This window comes from Pseudophryne corroboree, chromosome 11, assembly GCF_028390025.1.
Source record: "Pseudophryne corroboree isolate aPseCor3 chromosome 11, aPseCor3.hap2, whole genome shotgun sequence".
Taxonomy (NCBI): domain Eukaryota; kingdom Metazoa; phylum Chordata; class Amphibia; order Anura; family Myobatrachidae; genus Pseudophryne; species Pseudophryne corroboree.
The window spans coordinates 77,926,953-77,949,032 of record NC_086454.1 but is presented as its reverse complement, the minus strand read 5'-3'; the positions used below and the strand labels follow the sequence as shown (position 1 = coordinate 77,949,032).

The window sequence follows — 22,080 nt, the reverse complement described above, 5'->3', positions numbered from 1 at the left end:
TATGTATATTTATCAATGGGCCCAGACCATGCACTCTCTGATGGTTAGCCAAGCCTCTGTGGTGGCTGGCCACACCCACTCTGGAGATGCCACACCCCTAAGCATGGGCCCCGCCCCCTACCACTGCATATCCCCGGTGGGCCCTTCAATCCCCAGTCCCAGACTGACCCCAGCCAAATAGTCTTAAACCAATGTACAGCTCCACTAGCAGAGACTAGCAGGAGGGTGACAACACGTCTCTAAAAACTGGCCCAACCAGATGCCGGACGTCTGCATGTGGATAAAAGGATCATTGGTCCTGGGGGAAGTTCTCCAGTGTGGCTATATGTAAATTAGAGGGGGAACTGAGTTGTTTTTTACATATACATTATACTGTACAATACAAGAAGGCACTAAATTCAGTCAGTTATAGAATCGTGGAGACCAATTTTTTTTTTTGACTCAGTTCATAGAAAGGTTACATATAATGTCAAATATGTATTACTGTAAATATGTATTGTACAATAAATAATATCCGTCAACATTGACGCAGTGCACAGCGCACTGTCAAATATATGTGTTCTCCTTGAAATCCGGTCGTTCTGTCATCCGTCTTAAACTCAGCGTGCTGTGATTGGGGCCGGTGGATGCGGCCGCATATCTGTGGGTGGCCGCGTAGGAGCCATGTGCAGGCTCCACCAGCCAAGCAGGTCCCGCTAAAACACAATATGTTGCCCCTGCCTTAGGTGTTCATTAGGAAAACTTGTGTATTATATGGAATAATTTACACATTACTTTTAATGATTCTGAAAGTAAAAGTGTCTTCAGGGATCCAAGACCTGTATAATAGCACAAGTCCAGTCATTATTAGGCCAAAGACCTTGATGACTTGCAGTTGGAATAATAAGATTTTACTTACCGGTAAATCTATTTCTCGTAGTCCGTAGTGGATGCTGGGGACTCCGTAAGGACCATGGGGAATAGACGGGCTCCGCAGGAGACAGGGCACTTTAAGAAAGAATTTGGATACTGGTGTGCTCTGGCTCCTCCCTCTATGTCCCTCCTCCAGACCTCAGTTAAGGAAACTGTGCCCGGAAGAGCTGACAGTACAAGGAAAGGATTTTGGAATCCAGGGTAAGACTCATACCAGTCACACCAATCACACCGTATAACTCGTGATAAACTTACCCAGTTAACAGTATGAACAACAACGGAGCATCAGATCAACCCTGATGCAACCAACATAACCCTTATTTAAGCAATAACTATATACAAGTATTGCAGAAGAAGTCCGCACTTGGGACGGGCGCCCAGCATCCACTACGGACTACGAGAAATAGATTTACCGGTAAGTAAAATCTTATTTTCTCTAACGTCCTAGTGGATGCTGGGGACTCCGTAAGGACCATGGGGATTATACCAAAGCTCCCAAACGGGCGGGAGAGTGCGGATGACTCTGCAGCACCAAATGAGCAAACACAAGGTCCTCCTCAGCCAGGATATCAAACTTGTAGAACTTTGCAAAGGTGTTTGAACCTGACCAAGTAGCCGCTCGGCAAAGCTGTAATGCCGAGACCCCTCGGGCAGCCGCCCAAGAAGAGCCCACCTTCCTTGTGGAATGGGCCTTAACTGATTTAGGCAGCGGCAACCCAGCCGCAGAATGAGCCTGCTGAATCGTGTTACAGATCCAGCGAGCAATAGTTTGCTTTGAAGCAGGCGTCCCAAGCTTGTTGGAAGCATACAGGATAAACAAAGATTCTGTTTTCCTGACCCTAACCGTTCTGGCTCCATAAACCTTCAAAGCCCTGACCACATCTAGTAACTCGGAATCCTCCAAGTCACGAATAGCCACAGGCACCACAATAGGTTGGTTCATATGAAAGGATGACACCACTTTTGGCAGAAATTGTGGGCGGGTCCGCCATTCTGCCCTGTCCATATGGAAAACCAGATAGGGACTTTTATGTGATAAAGCCGCTAATTCTGACACACGCCTAGCTGAAGCCAAGGCTAATAGCATGACCACCTTCCACGTGAGAAATTTTAACTCCACGGTTTTGAGTGGCTCAAACCAGTGTGACTTCAGGAAACTCAACACCACGTTAAGATCCCAAGGTGCCACTGGAGGCACAAAAGGGGGCTGAATATGCAGCACTCAATTTACAAACGTCTGGACTTCAGGAAGAGAAGCCAGTTCTTTTTGAAAGAAAATGGATAGAGCCGAAATCTGGACCTTAATGGAACCCAATTTCAGGCCCAAAGTCACTCCCGACTGTAGGAAGTGAAGGAAACGGCCCAGCTGGAATTCCTCCCTAGGGGCATTCCTGGCCTCACACCAAGCAACATATTTTCGCCCTATACGGTGATAATGTTTAGCCGTCACGTCCTTCCTAGCCTTTATCAGCGTAGGAATAACCTCATCCGGAATGCCTTTTTCTACTAGGATCCGGCGTTCAACCGCCATGCCGTCAAACGCAGCCGCGGTAAGTCTTGGAACAGACAGGGCCCCTGTTGCAACAAGTCCTGTCTTAGAGGCAGAGGCCATGGGTCCTCTGTGAGCATTTCTTGCAGATCCGGATACCAAGTCCTTCTTGGCCAATCCGGAACAATGAGTATTGTTCTCACTCTTCTTTTTCTTATGACTCTCAGCACCTTTGGTATGAGAGGAAGAGGAGGAAATACATAAACCGACTGGAACACCCACGGTGTCACTAGTGCGTCTACAGCTATCGCCTGAGGGTCTCTTGACCTGGCGCAATATCTCTGTAGCTTTTTGTTGAGGCGGGATGCCATCATGTCCACCTGTGGCAGTTCCCACCGCCTTGCAATCTGCGTGAAGACTTCTTGATGAAGTCCCCACTCTCCCGGGTGGAGGTCGTGCCTGCTGAGGAAGTCTGCTTCCCAGTTGTCCACTCCCGGGATGAACACTGGTGACAGTGCTCTTACGTGATTCTCCGCCCAGCGAAGAATTCTGGTGGCTTCTACCATCGCCACCCTGCTCCTTGTGCCGCCTTGGCGGTTTACATGAGCCACTGCGGTGATATTGTCTGACTGAATCAGAACCGGTTGGTCGCGAAGCAGGAACTCTGCTTGACGTAGGGCGTTGTATATGGCCCTTAGTTCCAGGATGTTGATGTGAAGGCAAGTCTCCTGACTTAACCACAGCCCTTGGAAATTTCTTCCCTATGTGACTGCCCCCCATCCTCGGAGGCTTTCATCCGTGGACACCAGGACCCAGTCCTGAATGCCGAATCTGCGACCTTCGAGAAGGTGAGCACTCTGCAGCCACCACAGGAGAGACACCCTGGCCCTGAGGGATAGGGTGATTAACCGATGCATCTGAAGATGTGATCCGGACCACTTGTCCAATAAGTCCCATTGGAAGGTCCTCGCATGGAACCTGCCGAAGGGAATGGCCTCGAATGATGCCACCATTCTTCCCAGGACTCGAGTGCAGTGATGCACTGACACCTGTTTTGGTTTTAATAGATTCCTGACCAGTGTCACGAGCTCCTGAGCTCTCTCTACCGGGAGATAAACCCTTTTCTGGTCTGTGTCTAGGATCATGCCTAGGAGAGGCAGATGAGCTGTAGGAACCAACTGCGACTTTGGAATATATAGAATCCAGCCGTGTTGCCGTTACACTTCCAGAGAAAGTGATACGCTGTTCAGCCACTGCTCTCTTGATCTCGCTTTTATGAGGAGATCGTCCAAGTACGTGATAATAGTGACACCTTGCTTCCGCAGGAGCACCATCATTTCCGCCATTACCTTGGTGAACATTCTCGGGGCCGTGGAGAGACCAAAAGGCAACGCCTGAAATTGGTAATGACAATCCCGTACCGCAATTCTGAGGTACGCCTGATGAGGTGGATAAATGGGGACATGAAGGAATGCATCCTTTATGTCCCGAGTCACCATAAAATCTCCCCCTTTCAGGCTTGCAATGACCGCTCTTAGCGATTCCATCTTGAACTTGAACCTTTTCAGGTATATGTTCAGGGATTTTAAATTCAATATGGGTCTGACCGAACCGTCCGGTTTCGGGACTACCACATGGTCGAATAATAACCCCCTCCTTGTTGAAGGAGGGGAACCTTGACCACCACCTGTTGAAGATACAATTTGTGAATTGCAGTTAACACTGTTTCCCTCTCGTGGGGGGAAGCCGGCAGGGCCGTCGGTGAGGGGCATCTTCTCAAAGTCCAGCTTGTATCCCTGAGACACAATATCTATTGCCCAGGGATCTAACAGGGAGTGAACCCACTTGTGGCTGAACTTACGAAGGCGTGCCCCCACCGGGCCTAGCTCCGTCTGTGGAGCCCCAGCGACATGCGGTGGATTTTTGTAGAGGCCGGGGAGGACTTCTGTTCCTGGGAACTAGCTGTGTTGTGCAGCTTCTTTCCTCTGCCCCCGCCTCTGGCAAGAAAGGACGCACCTCGGACTTTCTTGTTTCTTTGTTCTAAAGGCTGCATTTGATAATGTCGTGCTATCCTAGGCTGTGCAGGAATATAAGGCAAAATATCAGAATTACCAGCTATAGCTGTGGAGACCAGGTCCGAGAACCCTTCTCCACACAATCCTCAGCCTTCCATATGCCTCTTAAGTCGGCATCATCTGTCCATTGCATATTCTACAGGACACGTCAAGCAGAAATCGACATAGCTTTGACTCTAGGACCCAGTATACTCATGTCTCTTTGGGCATGTTTTATATATATATATATATATATATATATATATATCTCTTAAGACAGCATCTTTAATATATATATATCTCTATATATACCTATATATATATATATATATATATATATATCTACATACTAGGGTCTCAATCTCTGTTGATAAGGTACCTGTCCACGCTGCCACAGCGCTATAAACCCATGCCGGCACCATCGCCGGTCTGAGTAGCGTACCAGAATGTGCACGCTATCTGCAAGATCCCTGAGAATAGCTGTTACGTCAGGGCTACCTTTTGGGCAAATGTGACACCCTAGGGGAAGATTCCCATCCTATCCTGGCCCTAGTGGGGAAAGGATACTGCCTGAGAATTCTTTGTGGGAAACTGCAGTCTCTTGTCTGGAGATTCCCGCTCTTTTTCATCATGAGAGGAGGCAAATTTACCTCAGCTTTCTTCCCCTTAAACATGTGTACCCTTGTGTCAGGGACAGATGAGTCATCAGTGATATGCAAATCATCTTTTATTACAATAATCATATATTGAATACTTTTCTGCCACTTTGGCTGTAACTTTGCATTATCGTAGTCAACACTGGCAGAGCCGGCCATAGCTATAGGCAAACTAGTCAATTGCCTAGGGCATTTGATATGCCTAGGGGCATCTGCAGCTTCTGCTGATTAAAATGATATGCAGCATGCCTATATTCTGCAGATACAGCCACAGTCTCACACAGTATATAGGCATGCTGCATATCATTTTAATCAGCAGAATCTGCTTGTGCATCCTAGCCACATAGCAATGCAAATAAGATGCATTTTCATAAAAAAAGATTCCCGACGTTAGCATTGAGGCAAGATTTATGAGGACACATCTGTATCCAAGCAGAGGCAGAGGTCACAGTGTTAGTGGCAGTGTGAGTGCTGTGTGCATGTGAGTGGGTTGGTTGTGCAGTAGTGTTCGGAATATGTGTAAGGAGCATTATGTGTGTCATGTAAAAATGCATTAATAATGTGCAACACATGTGTAAGGGGCACTATGTGTGTCATTATGTGTATAAGGGCTGTTAGGCGCCGAGGGTCCGCTCGTCAGTGCGGCCCGGCGCCTAGCAACTAGGGACGCCGCATGCGGACAGCCGCCGGCTCCCTAGCAACGCTAGACACCGGGCGCACGGAGCCGCACAGACCCTAGCAACGGGGACGCCACTGTCGGACCGCGTTCCCCGTTGCTGGGTCTAAGTTAATCACCTCACTGGTTCCTGGCCGTGCAGCATGCAGCTGCACGGCATGTTGTAATTAGCCCTGTCTGGCTCCTGATTGGAGGGCTCCCATTTAAAGGCACTCTCAGGACTTCTCACAGACGCCGGTAATAGCTTCCTGTTTGCTGTGTCAGTTGCAGAGAGTTTTCCAGTCCTGTTCTATCCGGTCGTTCCTGTCCTCAGTGATCCAGTACTCGGAAGTTGTCATCTTTTCCTGGAGTCCAGACCGAGCACCTTTAACATCCTGTGGTGTTCGTGAGTCGCGGCGTAGCCGTGTGTTGCGGCTTGACCGCTTACTATTTATTATTTGGTTATATTGTGTTTCGGAGCTTTTTGCGGAGGATTCCGCTCCCACTAATCCACTCTGGTATCCAGCGGTGCTGGATAGGAGTAACGGATTAGTGGATTTTTGGTTGTCCTTTTCCCTGGCGGTTTGTCCGCACATACTTCTGGTTTAAGTTAGTTAGCTTGTAGCCCCTGGCCTGGTTGCTTAGTCAGAGGGCCCCTTGTTATCACCCTGTCTCGGATTTCCCTTTGTCTCCCATTAAGACCTGAGGGGGCATCGGAGTTGGGCAGACATAATCCGCCCTTTAAACGCGGCTGCCATGGGCTCAAGCAACCATAGTCTCGCAGGGGATTTCTGATTACACGGGCGAGACAACGGAGTTAGGGCGCCAGGGGTTACTAGGCTTTCCCGCTCCCGTAACCAGCATTTCCTTCCAGTACTCTGGCCTCTGTCATAAGATCTCCTCTGGTCAGAAGTACTGGAATCATAACATTATTACCGGCCAGACCAAAACTTAAAATTAAACAGGGTTTGATTTTTTCCCTTATTCAGTTTAGAAGATTTGTCGGCCTCATGAATCCCACTGGTTTAGGGCCAAATCCTGGCCAGCTTCTAGTTAGCCAGATTCAAGAACTTACTCAGATGGTTCAGGATCTTTCCCTTCGGGTGAGGTCACAGGAAGATCTTTTACGGACTTCCCCGAGGGTCGTTCCTGAACCGAAAATGCATTTGCCTGACCGTTTTTCTGGTGATAGGAAGCAGTTTTTTTAATTTTAAAGAGTCTTGTAAACTTTATTTTCGTTTAAGACCAGTCTCCTCAGGTACGGAATCTCAGCGGGTCGGAATTATTATTTCTTTACTTCAGGGGGATCCCCAGACCTGGGCTTTTGGTTTAAGAACAGAGGATCCGGCATTGTTGTCTGTAGACGCCTTTCTGGGGTCTTTAGGGCTATTGTATGATGACCCTGATAGAGAGGCATCCGCCGAGAGTCAGTTACGTGCTCTCAGACAGGGTAGGAATCCCGCAGAGATTTATTGTACGGAGTTTCGCCGTTGGTCGAACGACTGTGGATGGAATGACCCAGCCCTGCGCAGTCAGTTTCGCCTCGGCTTATCTGAGTCTATAAAAGACAGTCTCCTTCAGTATCCCGCTCCTGAGACTCTCGATAAACTCATGGAGCTTTCTATTAAGATTGATCGTCGTCTCAGAGAGCGGAGGGCTGAAAAAGGAGCACCTGTCAGGTCTACCCCTTGTGTTTTTTCCATTCCTGTGGACATAGAGGAGCCCATGCAGATGGGTCTCTCCAAGCTGTCTCCTGAAGAAAGAACCAGAAGGCAAAATTCTGGTCTTTGTTTGTACTGTGGGGGTAAAGGACATTTTGCCCGTAATTGTCCGAGCAAGTCGGGAAACGCCTCGACCAAGTGAATTGTGAGGGGGTTCACTTTGGTCTGCAGCTTATCTCCTCGAATAATTCCCCGTTAGTCCCAGCTAAAGTTTCCTTTGGCAGCCTCTGTTCTTCGGTGTCGGCTTTCGTTGACAGTGGAGCTGCAGGGAACTTTATGGACTTAACATGGGCCAAGGCCTTAGGTATTCCTCAGTTAACCTTGGGTAGGCATATCACCATGCATGGTTTAGATGGGAGTCCCTAATCCAATGGGGTTATTTCTCTCTGTACACCCCCTGTTCTACTTTCGGTAGGAGCTCTTCATTCCGAAAATATTGAATTTTTCCTTACCCATTGCCCAGCAGTTCCAGTGGTTCTGGGTCACCCTTGGCTGGCCTTTCATAATCCCATCATTGATTGGCAGTCGGGGGAGATCTCACAATGGGGTACCATCTGTAATAAGGAATGTATTACGCTTCCCCTCAGAATTGCTGCTGTCATTCCCGCACCCATTCCTGTGGAATACCAGGATTTTGTTGATGTATTTTCCAAGGGCAATGCGGACATTCTGCCTCCCCATCGGCCTTATGATTGTGCTATTGAGCTAATTCCTGGTGCCACATTGCCAAAGGGAAGGTTATATGCATTGTCCGGACCAGAAACCGTGGCCATGAATGAGTATGTTAAAGAGAGCCTAGGGAAAGGATTTATCAGGCCATCTAAATCCCCTTTAAGTGCAGGCTTCTTCTTTGTGGAGAAGAAAGATGGATCACTCAGACCCTGCATTGACTTTAGAGCCTTGAATAAGATCTCAGTAAAAAATACTTACCCTTTGCCGCTGATTTCTGTCCTCTTTGATCAGCTACGTTCGGCTGTGATTTTTTCTAAGATTGACCTGAGAGGAGCGTATAACCTCATCCGAATCAAGTCAGGAGATGAGTGGAAAACGGCATTCAGTACTCAATCGGGTCACTACGAGTATCTGGTTATGCCATTCGGCCTGTCTAACGCTCCGGCAGTTTTCCAGGATCTCATTAACGATGTGCTCCGTGATTTTCTTGGAAGATTCGTAGTCGTCTACTTAGACGATATCTTGATCTATTCTGACTCTATTGAACAACATGTTACCCAGGTGCGTCAGGTTCTTCAAAAATTACGTGAAAATCACCTATATGCCAAGCTGGAGAAGTGTGTATTTCATGTCACGGAGGTATCCTTTTTAGGGTACATTATTTCCCCTCGGGGATTCTGTATGGAACCAAAGAAGCTCCAAGCCATCCTTAGTTGGGCGCAACCCACCAACTTAAAAGCAATTCAGCGCTTTTTAGGGTTTGCGAATTATTATAGAAGATTTATTCATTCTTTCTCCGACCTGGTTGCTCCCATTGTGGCACTGACTAAGAAGGGAGCGGATCCAACCAACTGGTCACGTGAAGCTGAAGTATCTTTTCAGGCCTTGAAACAAGCCTTCATCTCAGCCCCAGTCCTCAGACATCCCAACCCAGAATTGCCTTTCATTGTTGAGGTTGATGCCTCGGAGGTTGGAGTAGGGGCTATCCTGTCTCAGAAGGATCCGGACTCTCTAGAATTACATCCTTGTGCCTTTATGTCCAGGAAATTCTCTTCTGCTGAATCCAACTACGATGTTGGTAACCGGGAATTACTGGCTATTAAATGGGCTTTCGAGGAGTGGAGGCATTGGCTTGAGGGAGCAACACATACCATTTCAGTTTTGACTGATCACAAAAATCTTCAGTACATCGAATCAGCTAAACGGCTGAATGCCCGGCAGGCTCGTTGGGCTTTATTTTTTACTCGTTTCAAGTTTTTTATCACCTACAGGCCAGGTTCCAAGAATACCAAGGCGGATGCCCTGTCACGCAGTTTTCTTCCAGTTCATGATAACAGTCCTGTTACTCCCATACTTCCGTCTTCAGTCATTCGGGCAGGTCTCACACAAGATTTATTCACCCAGTTAAAGCAGCTTCAACATCAAGCTCCTGGAAATACTCCTGCTGGTCGTCTTTATGTCCCTGAGTTTTTGAGAGCAACTGTTTTGACTGAGTTTCATGATAGCAAAGTTGCCGGGCATCCGGGGATCTCTAAGACTTTGGAATTAGTCTCCCGCTCAGTATGGTGGCCTGGTCTTTCCAAAGACATTAAGGAGTTTGTTTTTTCTTGTCAAGTCTGTGCACAGCATAAAGTTCCCCGTTCCTTGCCTATCGGTCAACTTATGCCCTAAATGTTCCTCTCAGGCCATGGTCTCATATTTCCATGGATTTTGTGGTAGACCTCCCTCTGTCAGCCGGATGCCGAGTCATATGGGTAGTAGTGGACCGTTTTAGCAAGATGGCCCATTTCATTGCTCTTCCCCGACTGCCATCTGCCCAGGGATTGGCAGTTTTGTTCCTCCGCCATGTTTTCAGACTCCATGGATTACCCACTGATATTGTTTCTGATCGGGGTCCACAATTCATTGCACAATTTTGGAAGTCTTTTTGTGCCTCATTAAAGATGAAATTGTCTTTAACGTCCGGCTACCATCCCCAATCCAACGGGCAGACTGAGCGAGTTAATCAATCATTAAAACAGTATTTGCGTTTGTACTCGGCCAAACTCCAAAATGATTGGTCCGAGTTTCTTCCTTTGGCGGAGTTTGCTTACAACAATGCCTGTCATTCCTCCACCAATGTGTCTCCATTTTTTACAGTTTTCGGTTTTCACCCCAGGGCTAATTCCTTTTTTCAACATTCCTCTGTCTCCTCGCTGACCTTGACCTCTCATCTCAGACTCATTTGGAGAAAAGTGCACCTTGCTCTCAGAAAAGCGGCATTTCGGGAGAAAAAATTTTCTGACAGGCTCCGGCGGCCTTGCACTTTTAAAGTAGGAGATAGGGTATGGTTGTCGACTCGCAACATTAAACTTCGACAAACCTCAGCCAGATTGGGCCCCAAATTTATTGGACCATTTCATATTATAAAAAAAATCAATCCAGTTGCTTTCCGGTTACGTTTACCAAGAACTCTCCGGATCGGAAATACGTTCCATTGCTCCTTGTTGAAACCATACGTTTCTTCCAGTAGATTTCCTCGAAAGGTCTCTCAGGGGAAATCACCAGTAGATGTACAGGGTCAGCAGGAGTTCTTGGTGGAGAAGGTTCTCGATTCCAAGTTGTCCCGGGGTCGGCTTTATTTTCTGGTACATTGGAGAGGTTATGGTCCAGAAGAAAGGTCTTGGGTCCTGGATAAGGATCTCCATGCCCCGAGGCTCAAGAGGGCATTTTTTCGAGAATTTCCTCAGAAACCTGGCCTTAGGGGTTCCTTGACCCCTCCTCAAGGGGGGGGTACTGTTAGGCGCCGAGGGTCCGCTCGTCAGTGCGGCCCGGCGCCTAGCAACTAGGGACGCCGCATGCGGACAGCCGCCGGCTCCCTGGCAACGCTAGACGCCGGGCGCACGGAGCCGCACAGACCCTAGCAACGGGGACGCCACTGTCGGACCGCGTTCCCCGTTGCTGGGTCTAAGTTAATCACCTCACTGGTTCCTGGCCGTGCAGCATGCAGCTGCACGGCATGTTGTAATTAGCCCTGTCTGGCTCCTGATTGGAGGGCTCCCATTTAAAGGCACTCTCAGGACTTCTCACAGACGCCGGTAATAGCTTCCTGTTTGCTGTGTCAGTTGCAGAGAGTTTTCCAGTCCTGTTCTATCCGGTCGTTCCTGTTCTCAGTGATCCAGTACTCGGAAGTTGTCATCTTTTCCTGGAGTCCAGACCGAGCACCTTTAACATCCTGTGGTGTTCGTGAGTCGCGGCGTAGCCGTGTGTTGCGGCTTGACCGCTTACTATTTATTATTTGGTTATATTGTGTTTCGGAGCTTTTTGCGGAGGATTCCGCTCCCACTAATCCACTCTGGTATCCAGCGGTGCTGGATAGGAGTAACGGATTAGTGGATTTTTGGTTGTCCTTTTCCCTGGCGGTTTGTCCGCACATACTTCTGGTTTAAGTTAGTTAGCTTGTAGCCCCTGGCCTGGTTGCTTAGTCAGAGGGCCCCTTGTTATCACCCTGTCTCGGATTTCCCTTTGTCTCCCATTAAGACCTGAGGGGGCATCGGAGTTGGGCAGACATAATCCGCCCTTCAAACGCGGCTGCCATGGGCTCAAGCAACCATAGTCTCGCAGGGGATTTCTGATTACACGGGCGAGACAACGGAGTTAGGGCGCCAGGGGTTACTAGGCTTTCCCGCTCCCGTAACCAGCATTTCCTTCCAGTACTCTGGCCTCTGTCATAAGATCTCCTCTGGTCAGAAGTACTGGAATCATAACAAGGGCATTAATAATGTGTGGCATATGTGTAACAGGGTACTACTGTATGTGTGTCATTATGTGCATAGGGGCACTAATAATGTGCAGCAAATGTGTAGGGGGCGCTATGTGTCATTATGTGTATAAGGGCATTAATAATGTGCGGCATATATGTAAGGGACATTATGTGTAAAAGGGCATTAATAAAGGTTGTCATAATGTGTAAGGCACATTATGTTTATAAGGACATTAATAATGTGTAAGGGGCATTACTGTGTGGAATTATGTGTATAAATGCATTACTAATGTGTGGCATTATGTGTATAGGGTGCTCTACTATGTGGCGTTGCGTATAGAAAGGGCACTACTGTGTCATCTAATATGAATAAAGAGCAATAGGGTGTCGTGTAATGTGAATAAGGAGCAATTCAATGTGATGTTATGTGAATAAGGGGCTCTACTGTGAGGAGTAATGTTTATAAGGTAAAGTAATACTACTGTGGGATGTAATATGAATTATGGACACTATCGCATGATCAAATGTGAATAAAGTTGCAGTACTGTGTGGCGTAATTGGAATTGGGGTTACTATTGTGTGGCCATGCCCCTTGCCAGCAAAAACACACCCTTTTTGGGCTGTGCGCCAAATGTGCGAACTGTTCCTATTTAAAATATAGGGGGTACAAACACCAAAATAAGGACTGCTATGGGTGAGGGGTGATGGTGCTGGGAAAGATGTGCAACCAGTGGTGGTGCTAGGGGGCACCAGCCAAAATCTTGCCTAGGGCATCATATTGGTTAGGGCCGGCCCTGGACACTGGAGTCAACCTCCGTGTCGATATCAGTGTCTATTATTTTTGATAGTGAGCATTGAGAGACTCTGAAGGTCTCTGCGACATAGGGACAGACATGGGTAGATTTCCTGTCTGATCTCTAATCTTTTGTGCAATAAATTCACCTTAGCACTTAATTACACATATCCAAACAGGTGTCGGCGTTGTCGACGGAGACACCCTCACACACACATATTTGCTCCATCTCCTCCTTAGGGGAGCCTTTTACCTCAGACATGTCGACACACACGTACCGACACACCACACACTCAGGGAATGCTCAGCTGAAGACAATTCCCCCATAAGGCCCTTTGGAGAGACAGAGAGAGCGTATGCCAGCACACACCCCAGCGCTATTAACCCAGGAATAACACAGTAACTTAATGTTAACCCAGTAGCTGCTGTTTATATTGATTTTTGCGCCTAATTATGTGCCCCCCCTCTCTTTTTACCCTCTTCTACCGTGTAACTGCAGGGGAGAGACTGGGGAGCTTCCTCTCAGCGGTGCTGTGGAGAAAAAACATGGCGCTGGTGAGTGCTGAGGAAGAAGCCCCGCCCCCTCAGCGGCGGGCTTCTGTCCCGCGTTTCTGTGTAAAAATATGGCGGGGGCCCATGCATATATACAGTGCCCAACTGTATATATGCCCACTTTTGCCAAGAGGTCTCTAATTGCTGCCCAGGGCGCCCCCCCCCCTGCGCCCTGCACCCTACAGTGACCGGAGTATGTGGGTTTAGTGTGGGAGCAATGGCGCACAGCTGCAGTGCTGTGCGCTACCTCATATGAAGACTGGAGTCTTCTGCCGCCGATTTCGAAGTCTTCTTGCTTCTGTCACCGGCTTCTGTCTTCCAGCTCTGTGAGGAGGACGGCGGCGCGGCTCCGGGATCGGACCACCAAGGGTGCGATCCTGTGTACGATCCCTCTGGAGCTAATGGTGTCTATTAGCCTAAGAAGCAGGACCTATCTTCTGTGAGTAGGGCTGCTTCTCTCCCCTCAGTCCCACGTAGCAGAGAGTCTGTTGCCAGCAGATCTCTCTGAAAATAAAAAAAAACTAGCAAAATACTTTCTTTTTAGCAAGCTCAGGAGAGCTCACTAAGTAGCACCCAGCTCTGTCCGGGCACAGATTCTAACTGAGGTCTGGAGGAGGGACATAGAGGGAGGAGCCAGAGCACACCAGTATCCAAATTTTTTCTTAAAGTGCCCTGTCTCCTGCGGAGCCCGTCTATTCCCCATGGTCCTTACGGAGTCCCCAGCATCCACTAGGACGTTAGAGAAATGGTGTGCGCTACTGCGATTCCGCCATGATGCGCCACACCTGAAGCATCTGCCCAGCTAAGCAAGATGGCTGCCCATACTTAGCCTTTGCTGAGACATCTTATCACTGTTTTAAGATCCACAGTGGTACACGGCTGTTCACTCTGTGGGGGGCCCTGCATTATCCTGCTGCAAAAGTACTTACATACATGTTCGACTTATCCACTCCGTTCCCTCTCCTCTGCCCACATGTGTATCTGGGAATACGGCTGTTATATTCTGTGTACACCAACGCTCCTGGTTAAGTCTATCTGGCTGGTGTGCACCAATTGTTCTTTTCACTAGTGTCTACTATTCACCATATCACATATCAACACTACCAGTATTTGCAGCACAACATACATTGGGGGTCATTCCGAATTGATCGCTAGCTGCAGTTGTTCGCAGCGCAGCAATCAGGCTAAAAAACGGCTGTTCTGCGCATGCGTCGCAATGCGCACTCACTTCATACGAGCACAACGAATGATGTAGTTTTGCACAGGGTCTAGCGAAGCATTTCAGTCGCACCGGTGGCCGCAGAGTGATTGACATGAAGTGGGCGTTTCTGGGTGTCAACTGACCGTTTTCAGGGAGTGTTTAGAAAAACGCAGACGTGGCAGGAAAAACGCAGGCGTGGCTGGGCGTGTTTGTGACGTCAAAACAGGAACTGAACCGTCTGAAGTGATCGAAGTGATGAGTAGGTTTTGAGCTACTCTGAAACTGCACAAAAAAAATTTGTAGCCGCTCTGCCATCCATTCGTTCGCACTTCTGCTAAGCTAAAATACACTCCCAGTGGGCGGCGGCATAGCGTTTGCACGGCTGCTAAAAACTGCTAGTGAGCGATCAACTCGGAATGACCACCTTTATCCCATACATAATGTAGTAAGGTGAAATTAACAGTCGCTAAATCAGATGTGACTGGGGCTAGCTTGCTAGTTTTGCAGTTTTTAACGATTAAAAACAATAACAACAGCACACACTGCACTCAATTAATTAGCAGTTATATTTTAATATTGTTTCATTTGTTTTGCACTTTTCCAGGACCTTTCATTTGGCTAGTAATACAGACCTAGTTCTGGCCATCTCATTGCCGAAAGTGTATGTCGGGCCAAAAGAGACAGACATGAAGATAACAGGATGTCCTGTTATTCTCCAGGTATAACCTGCTAATCTGTGCGTATTGCTGCTATATAACATTTTGTTTGTGGCACCTTGTTTTATCAAATGTATTTCTTTCCATTGCAGAAATATGAGGAGCACATTAATGGAGCAGCCAATCAGAAATGGGGTTACATTGACAGTAAGAAAGTCATGAGTGCATTTTACAGTGACGAGCTAGACAAGGAAATCACAGCAGCCAATCACACTTCAGTATGTACGTTCACTGTCACCAATGCGGAGGAGATAAGCCAACCGGTGAGTGATCATGAAAACACAGCGCTAAGGGGGAGATTTATCAAAGCTTGGAGTGAGATAAAGTACCAACCAATCAATTCCTGGCATTTTCAAACACAACCTTTAAGATGTCAGAATCTGATTGGCTAGTACTTTATCTCACTCCAAGCTTTGATATATATTCCCCTTAAATGACAATAGAAATGTGACACCACATGCCATATGCCTGATCACTTTCATTTGTAAAAAGAGCGCAACATTTAACAATATTCTCTTTCATTTCCTTTCCTTCTTATTTTCCTAATAGTGCAGTAACACACAGGTCACACTTGGTTGGAGTGTAGAAAATAAATCATTTCAACCAGCAATATAAAAAATAAGAATTTACTTACCGATAATTCTATTTCTCGTAGTCCGTAGTGGATGCTGGGGACTCCGTCAGGACCATGGGGTTTAGCGGCTCCGCAGGAGACAGGGCACAATAATAAAAGCTTTAGGATCAGGTGGTGTGCACTGGCTCCTCCCCCTATGACCCTCCTCCAAGCCTCAGTTAGGATACTGTGCCCGGACGAGCGTGCATAATAAGGAAGGATATTGAATCCCGGGTAAGACTCATACCAGCCACACCAATCACACCGTACAACCTGTTATCTGAACCCAGTTAACAGTATGATAACAACGAAGGAGCCTCTGAAAAGATGGCTCACAACAAGAATAACCCGATTTTTGTAACAATAACTATGTACAAGTATTGCAGACAATCCGCACTTGGGATGGGCGCCCAGCATCCACTACGGACTACGAGAAATAGAGAAAATAAGAATTTACTTACCGATAATTCTAACGTCCTAAGTGGATGCTGGGGACTCCGTCAGGACCATGGGGATTATACCAAAGCTCCCAAACGGGCGGGAGAGTGCGGATGACTCTGCAGCACCGAATGAGAGAACTCCAGGTCCTCCTCAGTCAGGGTGTGCCCCTGACCAAGTAGCAGCTCGGCAAAGTTGTAAAGCCGAGACCCCTCGGGCAGCCGCCCAAGATGAGCCCACTTCCTTGTGGGGGTTCACTACGGCTGGCCGGCGGTCGGGCTCCCGGCGACCAGCATCCCGGCGCCGGGAGCCCGACCGCCGGCTTACCGACAGCTTGGCGAGCGCAAATGAGCCCCTCGCGGGCTCGCTGCGCTCGCCACGCTACGGGCACGGTGGCGCGCTACGCGCGCCACACTATTTTATTCTCCCTCTATGGGGGTCGTGGACCCCCACGAGGGAAAATAAGTGTCGGTATGCCGGCTGTCGGGCTCCCGGCGCCGGTATACTGAGCGCCGGGAGCCCGACCGCCGGCAAACAGAAGACCACCCCCTTGTGGAATGGGCTTTTACTGATTTTGGCTGTGGCAAGCCTGCCACAGAATGTGCAAGCTGAATTGTACTACAAATCCAGCGAGCAATCGTCTGCTTAGAAGCAGGAACACCCATCTTGTTGGGTGCATACAGGCTAAACAGCGAGTCAGATTTTCTGACTCCAGTCGTCCTGGAAACATATATTTTCAGGGCCCTGACAACGTCAAGTAACTTGGAGTCCTCCAAGTCCCTAGTAGCCGCAGGTACCACAATAGGTTGGTTCATGTGAAAAACAGAAAACACCTTAAGGAGAAATTGAGGACGAGTCCTCAATTCTGCCCTGTCAGAATGAAAAATTAAGTAAGGGCTTTTATATGATAAAGCCGCCCATTCTGACACACGCCTGGCTGAAGCCAGGGCTAATAGAATCTTCACCTTCCATGTGAAATATTTTAATTCCACAGTGGTGAGTGGATCAAACCAATGTGACTTTAGGAAACTCAAAACAACATTGAGATCCCAAGGTGCCACTGGGGGCACAAAAGGAGGCTGTATATGCAGTACCCATTTTACAAACGTCTGAACTTCAGGCACTGAAGCCAGTTCTTTCTGGAAGAAATTCGACAGGGTCGAAATTTGAACCTTAATGGACCCTAATTTTAGGCCCATAGACAGTCCTGTTTTCAGGAAATGTAGGAACGACCCAGTTGGAATTCCTCTGTAGGGACCTTCTTGGCCTCACACCACGCAACATATTTTCGCCAAATGCGGTGAAAATGTTTTGCGGTTACATCCTTCCTGGCTTCGACCAGGGTATGGATGACTTCATCTGGAATGCCCTTTCAGGATCCGGCGTTCAACTGCCATGCCGTCAAACGCAGCCGCGGTAAGTCTTGGAACAGACAAGGCCCCTGCTGGAGCAGGTCCTTTCTTAAAGGTAGAGGCCACGGTTCTTCCGTGAGCATCTCTTGAAGTTCCGGGTACCAAGTCCTTCTTGACCCACCCGGAACCACGAGTATCGTTCTTACTCATCTCCTTCTTATGATTCTCAGTACTTTTGGTATGAGATGCATAGGAGGGAACACATACCCTGACTGGTACACCCACAGTGTTACCAGAGCGTCCACCGCTATTGCCTGAGGGTCCCTTGACCTGGCGCAATATTTGTCTAGTTTTTTGTTCAGGCGGGACGCCATCATGTCCACCTTTGGTTTTTCCCAACGGTTTACAATCATGTGGAAGACTTCCCGCTGAAGTCCCCACTCTCCCGGGTGGAGGTTATGCCTGCTGAGGAAGTCTGCTTCCCAGTTTTCCACTCCCGGAATTAACACTGCTGAGAGTGTTATCACATGATTTTTCGCCCAGCGAAGAATCCTTGCAGTTTCTGCCATTTCCCTCCTGCTTCATGTGCCGCCCTGTCTGTTTACGTGGGCGACTGCCGTGATGTTGTCCCACTGGATCAATACCGGCTGACCTTGAAGCAGAGGTCTTGCTAAGCTTAGAGCCTTGTAAATTGCCCTTAGCTCCAGTATATTTATGTGGAGAGAAGTCTCCAGACTTGATCACACTCCCTGGAAATTTTTTCCTTGTGTGACTGCTCCCCAGCCACTCAGGCTGGCATCCGTGGTCACCAGGACCCAGTCCTGAATGTCGAATCTGCGGCCCTTTCATAGATGAGCACTCTGCAGCCACCGCAGAAGAAAACACCCTTGTCCTTGGAGACAGGGTTATCCGCTGATGCATCTGAAGATGCGATCCGGACCATTTTCCCAGCAGATTCCACTGAAAGGTTCTTGCGTGAAATCTACCGAATGGGATCGCTTTGTAAGAAACCACCATTTTTCACAGGACCCTTGTGCAATGATGCACTGATACTTTTCCTGGTTTTAGGAGGTTCCTGACTAGCTCGGATAACTCCCTGGCCTTCTTCTCCGGGAGAAAACATCCTTTTCTGGACTGTGTCCAGAATCATTCCTAGGAACATTAGACGTGTCGTCGGAAAAAGCTGCGATTTTGGAATATTTAGAATCCACTCGTGCTGTCGTAGAACTACTTGAGATAGTGCTACTCCGACCGCCAACTGTTCTCTGGACCTTGCCCTTATCAGGAAAGCGTCCATATTTCTTTTAGGAAGAATCATCATTTCGGCCATTACCATGGTAAAGACCCGGGGTGCCGTGGACAATCCAAACGGCAGCGTCTGAACTGATAGTGACAGTTCTGTACCACGAACCTGAGATACCCTTGGTGAGAAGGGCAAAATTTGGACATGTAGGTAAGCGTCCCTGATATCCAGTGACACCATATCGTCCTGGTTCGCTATCACTGCTCTGAGTGACTCCATCTTGATTTGAACCCTTGTATGTAATTGTTCAAATCTTTTAGATCTCACCGAGCCGTTTGGCTTCAGTACCACAATATAGTGTGGAATAATACCCCTTCCCTTGTTGTAGGAGGGGTACTTTGATTATCACCTGCTGGGAATACAGCCTGTGAATTTTTCCCCAATACTGCCTCCCTGTCGGAGGGAGACGTTGGTAAAGCAGACTTCAGGAACTTGTGAGGGGAAGACGTCTCGAATTTCCAATGTACACCTGGGATACTACGTGTAGGATCCAGGAGTCCACTTGCGAGTGAGCCCACTGCGTGCTGAAACTCTTGAGATGACCCCCCACCGCACCTGAGTCCGCTTGTATGGCCCCAGCGTCATGCTGCGGACTTGGCAGAAGCTGTGGAGGACTTCTGTTCCTGGGAATGGGCTGCCTGCTGCAGTCTTCTTCCCTTTCCTCTAACCCTGGGCAGATATGACTGGCCTTTTGCCCGCCTGCCTTTATGGGTACGAAAGGACTGAGACTGAAAAGACTGTGTCCTTTTCTGCTGAGATGTGACTTGGGGTAACAAAAGTGGATTTTCCAGCTGTTGCCATGGCCACCAGGTCCGATGGACCGCCCCTTTATACGGCAATACTTCCATGTGCCGTCTGGAATCTGCATCACCTGACCACTGTCATGTCTATAAACATCGTCTGGCAGATATGGACATCACATCTACTCTTGATGCCAGAATGCAAATATCCCTCTGCGCATCTCGCATATATAGAAATGCATCCTTAAAATGCTCTATAGTCAATAAAATATTGTTCCTGTCAAGTGTATCAATATTTTCAGTCAGGAAATCCGACCAAGCCCCCCCAGCGCTGCACATCCAGGCTGAGGCGATTGCTGGTCGTAGTATAACACCAGTATGTGTGTATATACTTTTTAGGATATTTTTCAGCTTCCTATCAGCTGGCTCTTTGAGGGCGGCCGTATCTGGAGACGGTAACGCCACTTGTTTTTATAAGCGTGTGAGCGCCTTATCCACCCTAAGGTGTGTTTCCCAACTCGCCCTCACTTCTGGCGGGAAAGGGTATACCTCCAATAATTTTCTATCGGAGGAAACCCACGTATCATCACACACTTTAATTTATCTGATTCAGGAAAAACTACAAGTAGATTATTCCCACCCTACATAATACCCTTATTTGTGGTACTTGTAGTATCAGAAATATGTAACACCTCCTTCATTGCCCTTAACATGTAACGTGTGGCCCTAAAGGAAAATACGTTTGTTTCTTCACCGTCGACACTGAAGTCAGTGTCCGTGTCTGTGTCTGTGTCGACCAACTGAGGTAAATGGGCGTTTTTACAAGCCCCTGACGGTGTCTGAGACGCCTGGACAGGTACTAATTTGTTTGCCGGCCGTCTCATGTCGTCAACCGACCTTGCATCGTGTTGACATTATCACGTAATTCCTAAATAAGCCATCCATTCCGGTGTCGACTCCCTAGAGAGTGACATCACCAATACAGGCAATTTGCTCCGCCTCCTCACCAACATCGTCCTCCTACATGTCGACACACACGTACCGACACACAGCACACACACAGGGAATGCTCTGATAGAGGACAGGACCCCACTAGCCCTTTGGGGAGACAGAGGGAGAGTTTGCCAGCACACACCAAAAACGCTATAATTATACAGGGACAACCCCTTATACAAGTGTTTTCCCTTATAGCATTTTCACATATGTAATCATATCGCCAAATAAGTGCCCCCCCTCTCTGTTTTAACCCTGTTTCTGTAGTGCAGTGCAGGGGAGAGCCTGGGAGCCTTCCTCACAGCAGAGCTGAGCAGGAAAATGGCGCCGTGTGCTGAGGAGAATAGGCCCCGCCCCCTAAAACGGCGGGCTCTTCTCCCGGAGTTTGTGAGATCTGGCAGGGGTTAAATACATCCATATAGCCTCAAGGGCTATATGTGATGTATTTTAGCCATAAAAAAGGTATAATACATTGCTGCCCAGGGCGCCCCCCCCAGCGCCCTGCACCCTCAGTGACCGCTGGTATGAAGTGTGCTGACAACAATGGCGCACAGCTGCAGTGCTGTGCGCTACCTTATGAAGACTGAAAGTCTTCTGCCGCCTGTTTCTGGACCTCTGGACCTCTTCAACTTCGGCATCTGCAAGGGGGGTCGGCGGCACGGCTCCGGGACGAACCCCAGGGTGAGACCTGTGTTCCGACTCCCTCTGGAGCTAATGGTGTCCAGTAGCCTAAGAAGCAAATCCATCCTGCACGCAGGTGAGTTTACTTCTCTCCCCTAAGTCCCTCGTAGCAGTGAGCCTGTTGCCAGCAGGACTCACTGAAAATAAAAAACCTAACTTAAACTTTTATTCTAAGCAGCTCAGGAGAGCCACCTAGATTGCACCCTTCTCGGCCGGGCACAAAAATCTAACTGAGGCTTGGAGGAGGGTCATGGGGGAGGAGCCAGTGCACACCACCTGATCCTAAAGCTTTTATTATTGTGCCCTGTCTCCTGCGGAGCCGCTAAACCCCATGGTCCTGACGGAGTCCCCAGCATCCACTTAGGACGTTAGAGAAACCTATAATGCGCTCTGTGGCATTACAACCATTGGCTGCGCTGCATCTCACCACAAAGCGCTGTAGGTGTGGCCAGCGTGCAGGGAGTGCGGTACTAGCAGCACATTTCAAGCCTAGCTGGAAGCCAGCCATTACTATTGCGCAGTTATATATGTTGTCAATGTAAAGTAAATGTTCTATTTCTGATGGATATTTTCATGACATTTAGGGCTATATTTTACTGTCTCCAACACACAACAAAGGACTGGTGACTTGTGTGTCTTGTGCAAGAACCCTGAGGCCAGGGAGAGAGATGAGGAAAGTCACAGCCGGTACCCTGTTCTCCTGCGCCTCAGGACGGAAAGAGTCAAACCTCAGCCCCTTAGGACCATTCAAATGTCTCCATGTCAGCAAGGTAACATAACGGCACAGGGCACTTATT

The 22,080-nt window shown here is 48.3% G+C and overlaps 1 protein-coding gene and 1 long non-coding RNA gene across 11 annotated transcripts in view; one reads left to right on the top strand and one right to left on the bottom strand.

Moving 5' to 3' along the window:
* Positions 1-22,080, top strand: part of DCDC1 (doublecortin domain containing 1) — a 962,215-nt gene that overhangs the window by 860,391 nt on the left and 79,744 nt on the right. For all 10 annotated transcript variants that reach the window (XM_063944440.1, XM_063944436.1, XM_063944437.1 and 7 more), the window contains 3 exons: positions 15,052-15,166; positions 15,256-15,426; positions 21,868-22,053. In XM_063944440.1, the coding sequence (XP_063800510.1) occupies positions 15,052-15,166; positions 15,256-15,426; positions 21,868-22,053 (472 nt within the window). The remainder of the gene's footprint in view (positions 1-15,051; positions 15,167-15,255; positions 15,427-21,867; positions 22,054-22,080) is intronic.
* Positions 1-22,080, bottom strand: part of LOC134968888 (uncharacterized) — a 125,825-nt gene that overhangs the window by 34,943 nt on the left and 68,802 nt on the right. The window lies entirely within an intron of this gene.